Below are 7,333 nucleotides of genomic sequence, written 5' to 3'. Positions count from 1 at the left end.
GTAGACGTGCAAGCCGTCCCGGATTTCTTCTCATGTTAAATCAAGATCGCTTCGATCCGTCGCCATCGACGCGACTCTTTCTGGCTTCAACATTTCCTTGATTGCCTCCCTTCACCTCTACCAGTTTTCTGATTTACAGAAATTTGCTATCCTGCAACTTGTAACTTTCTTGACATCTTTTTCCCAGAGCTTTTAGAACTGCTGTCTTTGATCAAAGATATAAAAATGTATTACTTATTATTTTTCCAAATAAGAGATAAAACTTAATAAATCTATTCTCGAATCCTGCGGTGGTTAAGATTTTTGTAGATGGATACAAAACTACATACTTTAACGGTTTTGCAACAGCAGAAAATCCCAGCAGGAAATTAGTTACAGTCAGATACAGAAATAATATACTCTTCAAAGGCAGCGTCTCTGATTAATTACGTTGTTTAATGAAGTCACAAAAGAAAGACATTAGCTACCTTGTAAATATACTTATTGCCAGTAAAATTTACTTCACGCGAGTCGCAGATCAATGAGAAATATCTTATGCAACCTACCTCAAACCTGATATGATGAAATCGCTTATACTCTCTATTTACACCATTCTAAATGCACAAATTAATGTCTCTTTATTCTCTTTATTCTTTACAATCGAGAACACTATTTCAACATCTATAACCTTTTTACTCAAATTATTATTTCTAAATTTCAATGTAACATTTCAATTACTTCTCATAAAAATATTTAATAGCTCTAACAATTTTCCGAAATTGTCTCAAATATAAACAATTTCCAGACTAAAGTTTAGTAAATGGTTGTGAAGCTCGCACGCTAAGCTGCCGGATATATATTTTCGCACATAGTAAAAGCATCACGCTCAGACTTGAGATCCGTGTAAAGATTAGATCCTTTTGACAATTATATACGAATATAATCGAGCACCTTCATCTTCCAGCGGACTTTCGTCGGCACTCGTGACGGGTACACGAGTCGTCACTATAAAACTGGTCGCATAATCGCACCATCTCTTATATCATGCTCACTTATACACGGCAAATGAAAGCCAACGAATGTTTTAACAACGCGCGCCTCATTATACATGTATACATTGCATATGGTTCTCATAGCTAATTGCCCGTCCCACGCGCTTCCATTCGTATAAATGATTACTTTCGGTAAGCTCAAACTCGATAAAAAATCTTCCTTTCTTTACAGATATGTAATTTTCCGTTTGCAATGTGTTCATCTTATTTTTCTGGTAAGCCACACGAATAAAATAATTTCTGAGCAACAAGCCAAACACTTTTTTTGACATAATCTTTTGGAAAGAATAATAACAATCTTTTCTGCATTTAATACAGTTGTACCTGTCACAAGCATTAATCATTTTGCTAGTATAACGAAGAGATAACGATATTCCGTCGCAATGCATGTAATTTGAATGTGAAATGACTCTTATTTAAAACCAGGTTGTAATTTGTACCGGAAATGGGTTTTGCGATAAGCACTGCATTATTTTGTGTTTATCAACTTACCGCAATCCTAACAATAGTAGTGATATAAATTTAGGTGCAAAGAAATCACTATCTATATGTAGGTAGAACAGTTTCCGACTTCATCTTCCTCACTACGTAATCCTAAAAAACAACTGAGCCTAAATAATAATTATGCTTATAAATAATCAACTCACCAGATGAAGGTCTGTCGGAATATCTGGTGCAGTAGACCCAAGCTGGCCACACCATTTTTCCTGGTTCATTACCAGGTGTTCCAGGTACGCTATTAGGGGCATTGCTCGTGGGAACACCCGGAGAAGTGTTAGTCGTGGAGGCTTCCGAACCCCGTTCAGAGCCCTCCGACGACGATTCAAGAAAGTCCTTAGTCAAGTCTATTGGCCTAGTAATGACCTTCTTTGTTCTTGATTTCTTCAACGAAATAGGATCAGTAATCCGTCTTCCAAAATCCGCCTTCAGAATATTATCTATACTGAATTTGAGCCCCGCTTGATGTTGAAGATTGTTGTTATTGTGATTGTCATTATTGTTCATCGCATTAACATTATTCTGAATCCCATTTGATACTGGCCCAGTCCTCCCAGTACCATTTTCTTCCCTTAGATTGGGAGATATACTCTCGTGGTCTCTTTGGAGGATTTTATTGACAGACAACCTGTGCTGATGAATCGTGGTTGCGGGTACATGTTGGATTTGGGATGATTGCAAAAGGTGACCATGTGAATTGGCAAGTCCATGGTGGAGAAGCTGGGTAGGGTGAGGCATAAGGGCGGCCTCTCGTGGATCCCTGCAGGCGGTGGGATGCAAAACGGGCGTGGAGGCTTGCAGGCCGGTAACCGTTATGGCGGATGGTGGCGACAGAGAGAGTCTGGTCACCAAGGGAACGCTGATCTGTGTTCTGTGCAGCCTCTCCGCCGCAGGGTAGACGATTTCATGACCCAGGGTGTGCGGAATTCTTGTAGGGTAATCTGCGAGGTCAGGGTCCCGGGCAGAGAACCTAGACAGAAGATGCTGATGAGATGACTGATACCTGGGGAGGATTGACTCCTGAGGCAAGTCCGGTCTTCCTGGGGAGGAGGCTGTGGCACTTGAAGATGCCGGAGATCGGACAGATGAAGCCGTAGGTGAAGATGGAGGTTGGCTGTAAGTTGGTGGACTAGGTGCCTGGATCGGGTTGGATCTCCGGCGATAGTAAGGTTCGTTGCAGCTAATAGAACTCGCTGGCGACGGCGTGCAGGATATCCTTGTGTTCTCCTCGTCTTGAAACTCATTTCGACTAGCTTCTTCGAACCTCGTGGAACTGCTGCAGTCTCTAAAGTCCACGAGCGTTGGTGGAGGTTCGCTGCCTACGCTAAGCACCTCACTTGTATCACTCTCACAGTCGCTATCAGCGTTGCCGGACTGAGGATTGATGGCCTCTTGCTTTTCACGCTCATCCAAACAAGTGATGGAATTCTGCTTTCCTGGGCGACCTAACCCATCAAACCCTGAAGAGACCTCGGTTGAACCGCTTGACATATTTGAGGTAAGTACAGTCCCACAAACCCGCAGTTCGTAGCCACTTTGCGACCCGCTCTTCAGAGTGGGCGACGCGGAACGAGCAATCGGGTTTTCATCCTGCCTGGATGATTCCTTCTCGGATGTTTTAATACTCCTCCTTTTACCTGATCCTATCTCGTCATATCATTCTAAAAAATGTAGAAGACTATCCTCTGCTGAATCAGATACAAGAACATTGTATCTTTCTAACGATGAACATGTTCTCCTGTTCTCTCTACTATAAGAACTTAACTATTTCTCATAACTACCGCACTCTTCAATCTCTATCACTAACTTAAAACACCCACAAATTACGTGTCCGGATCAATTTCACATTTTTAAACATACAATTTAGATTTAATGTTTAATTCAACTTCTCTGTTGGCACCAGAGAAGTAAAAACACACACGTATTAGTTCACGTTTCTTGATGGAAATAAGACACGATTTTCAAGCCGGTATTGTTGACAAAAGTGAACGTCAATAGAAATGACAGCAGTAAAAGCGCGAGACCCGGTTGAAGCGCGAGAAGAGCCGGGACGCAGGTTTTGACGGACCTGGTGTGTTGGGCCGGCTAGTTGTCCAGTTGGTTGCCGCGACACGTCTGCAGTATAGGAACTGTGGAGGGCTGGCATGGGGCGTTTCAAGGCGTCGCTATGATCAGCTACGCCCTAACCCGGTGGGGAGAATAACTTCGTGGGCGAAACCGGTCGACATCTGGTGGCTGGTGAACAAATCCACGGTAAAGTGACGCCTACATTTCTCCCGTGGAGCTTCTCTTTTTCTCTCCATATGTCAATAGGCTTGCAAAAGGGGCGGTTGTCTCTTTCTACTTGCTTCCTCCACCACTACGTCTATCTTTATTTCACCATCTACCAGGCTACCCATACCACTACCATTGCCTTTCGCAGCACCTCCATCTCTTCCTCTCTCAATCTCCCCTTCTCGTATCGATCCTCTCTCTCTTTTCCCTGCCCCCTTAATTCCTTGCGCCGCCTCATCTTCAATACTCCCTTTCACCCGACCTCTTCGCCCTTACTGGTAAGCTTTGGAGTTTCTCCACTCTCGCATCTTCGATGCTCTTCATCCTTTTCAATATTCTTTTTATCTCTCTCCTGTTTCTTCTTCAAGCCATCTGAGCGTTTTCTCATTCCTTCTACTAGCCGCTAAGTAGGAATTATGTGTTCTGCACCGTCGCGTGTGACCAACTGCTTCTCTGAATTTTCATCTTCATCCCTAAACTCTCTTCTTAATCTACTACATCTCGGTCCTCTCATTGATCGAGCCAAACTTTACGCAGTGTTAATGCATCTGCACGTACGCAATCTAAATTTCTTCCAACGGTTATGACTAGCTTATCGGTTCAAACACGAGCTTAGTTCTCAGTTTGATGGAGTCAAATCTAAACTTAATTATATCCGTAGGTTTTCTTGGCTCTTGAATCCAGGAGGTCAACTTAATATCTCGATCGCCATATTTTGATGTCGTTTCATTTTACGATAGAAGGCTCAAACGAAGAGGCTTGTAATGTAATCCCCCTAAAAAAACAGGAACGTTAATTCTGATCGTTTAGAACAATTGCAAATTTAACAACGGACCCAATGGTAGCCTTGCGTTTCTCTCCCCCCCCCCCCCTTTTTCAATATAGAAACCTATGCATCTTTCGATATGGATTACGTCCAAGCATATTCCGCAAAATATATTTGACAGCCGCGGCTAGCGTGTACAAGAGCCGTGCATCACCTATTCATTTTTCGCCAGGCTCAACGCGTCAACGCGTTCGCCAAGACGATCGTTAAGACTCATTATACAGCAGTTGGGTTGGATAGCCGCACGGAGAAAAATATGAACTATAAATCTCCTTTGCTCGAGCATAACCCATTTCCTCTCCAATTTGAAAGCCGTTCATATTTTTATACTATAAAATATTCTATCGCCTCGACCGAGCTGCTTTAATATTTTCCCCACGCGATAAAACTATATTCATACTTGTCCTAAAACATGCGTTTCGTTAATCCATCCGGTTTTTCTTTTTTAAAAAATCAAAATTGTATTTGAATAAATTTCTTGTAATTTATATATTTAAATATCGCAGTAGTGAGAAAGTCTCATCTTGGAAGGATCGTCGATCCTTTATTTCTTTCCGTCGGCAACATAAGATTTTCAATCGAAAATCGAAAGCAACTACCCCGAGAATTAATCTGTTCCAAATTACATATTTCAAGCCTAATTATATTTTTATTTAAAGTATAAATTTCGTATTAAAAACAATCCTAATAATAAATTTGAATACCCCCAGGAAAAATAATGTTCACGACTCCTGCGTTTCAACAAAATCTATTCATATCGTGAGAAGTTTCTTTAAATGTAACCGCAATATTTTTCTGCAAGTCTAATACTGCATTGTCGGGTTAAAAAGAATCTTATTGTTCAATAATGAATGTGAATTGTGAATGCGAATGCGATGGACCTCTGAACTCAATATAAAAGCCAAGATTTAGTAATGACAGAGTGTCAGCACCACTTTAGCATCAAGTAAAAACGAAGTACCTTCATCCTGCAGCTAACTGGCTGCTTCCTCTCGCTGGACAGGAAAAAAGCGGACTTTCTGCCATTCTGTAGGCTCCTGTCTCAAATACTCCGTCACCCCGTAACGACTTTTGATTGGGGGTTGTAATCCAAGAGAATGGCGATTCTTCCTATTGACAACTGACGACTGACATCTGGCAGTTAAATCGCTTGATCATTGTAATAGTGTGGCGAATACACAAAACGATGAAAGGGCCCTATTCACACACCTTGCTTGTACTGCTTCTTTACTCTTCACGTGATGCTGTTCCACTAAGAAAATTAGATTCAAGAACTCTTTCGATTTGTATCAATAAATTAGATCATTTCTTTTCACCAAACTAGTTAACGATGTGATAAAAATGATACACTATTATCTAGAAATGTATTCTTAATATTAATTTTTAAATTATAGTGTAATTTTTTTCAGGATTTGTAATCATTTGAAAATAGTTTCAAAAACTGCTAAAGTTGCAACCGTGAAATCAAAACCTCTTCAATCTGGTACCGCTAATCACTCTCATTGGTCTTGATTAACCCAAAAAAATGTAATCCTCGAACTTTCTTCCGCTACCATTTTTCTTTTCTAGGAAATCTTTCGCTTCATTAAGAAGTACGAAGAAGTCTTAAAGATCGTTACAGAATCGTAAAGAACATGGAATATCAGTTTTCATTAACCTACTGCTGAAGATGATCGTAGGTATAAGGATCACGCTGGGAATAAGGATCCGTTTGATATTACCCGACGACGGTGTGTGTTTCCCTGATGACGTAAGATCAGCTATGCTCGTTACTGGGTAGCTTCGTAAATTTCGTTAACGCTGTAACCTCGACTTAACGAGCGAACAAACGTCCACGCGCTCGTTAGTGCGATCGCGGCAGTACCTATAGGTCAGCCTCGCTGCGTTCGCTAATTTGAAAGCCGTCGAAGGGAACCAGCAAGAGAAGAATCTCTGCTGATGTAGAAAGACGGGGTTAGGGCGAGATGTGTGTGCGTTCAGAAACAGAAACTCCCAATTCGATCTCTTGTATAGAAAACCCTGCAGGAAATTAGCGTGGCAAAGAGAACGCCAATTCAGACTTGATAGGCGCAGCTTTCGGTGTGTCGAGGAAGAGAGATAGGGTTTATTACGTGAAGGGAGACCGATTATATGGTAAACCCCTGTCCAAGGTGCAATTGGGTTTTTTGTTTTAAATTAAGAGATAAAACTGCTAATAATTGTAGCAATCAATAGCAGACGATTGGATTATTTCTTTCTTCGGCCAGACCGGAGTTTGTATTTTTTTTTATAAAATAGAAATATCCTAGGGACCTAAGATGTAAAAATTGTATTGTTTGATTCTTTCGTATTTCATGCATAAGAAAATTTACTTTAAACATGTGCAGTAAGATGTAAAAGGTCTTTTTATTAAAAATCGTCAAAGCTGTGGTATGACTTCGTATTCGTTGACATTCTGCTGGCCTCAACTATTTTCTAAATTTAATCTATCCCGTGTCGAAATAGCCCGGTTTGACCCGACCAGAAGAAGGTTTCTAGCCAGAATCTGACCGAGTCAAACCGAGATACTATTTTGTTAATTGCCCGGCCGGGATCTGACCGAGTTCCCACCGGGACTCAGTCGGGCAAAAATGGTGCATAATAGAAGTATCATAACCTTAAAAACATCTTAAGAAATATTCACAAACGACTGCCGTAAGTGGGTCGTTTGTAAATATCTGACAGA

At 41.1% G+C, this 7,333-nt stretch overlaps 1 protein-coding gene across 2 annotated transcripts in view; it reads right to left on the bottom strand.

Moving 5' to 3' along the window:
* The window catches only part of LOC117168297 (homeobox protein invected-like), a 151,279-nt gene extending 147,664 nt beyond the window's left edge, over positions 1-3,615 (bottom strand). For both annotated transcript variants that reach the window (XM_033353834.1, XM_033353835.1), the window contains exon 1: positions 1,679-3,615. In XM_033353834.1, the coding sequence (XP_033209725.1) occupies positions 1,679-3,020 (1,342 nt within the window). In that variant the 5' untranslated portion in view covers positions 3,021-3,615. The remainder of the gene's footprint in view (positions 1-1,678) is intronic.
* Between the last annotated feature and the right edge of the window lie 3,718 nt (positions 3,616-7,333).

The sequence above is a fragment of the Belonocnema kinseyi genome, chromosome 2, assembly GCF_010883055.1.
Source record: "Belonocnema kinseyi isolate 2016_QV_RU_SX_M_011 chromosome 2, B_treatae_v1, whole genome shotgun sequence".
NCBI classification, from domain to species: domain Eukaryota; kingdom Metazoa; phylum Arthropoda; class Insecta; order Hymenoptera; family Cynipidae; genus Belonocnema; species Belonocnema kinseyi.
This window is presented reverse-complemented; position numbering and strand designations above follow the sequence as displayed.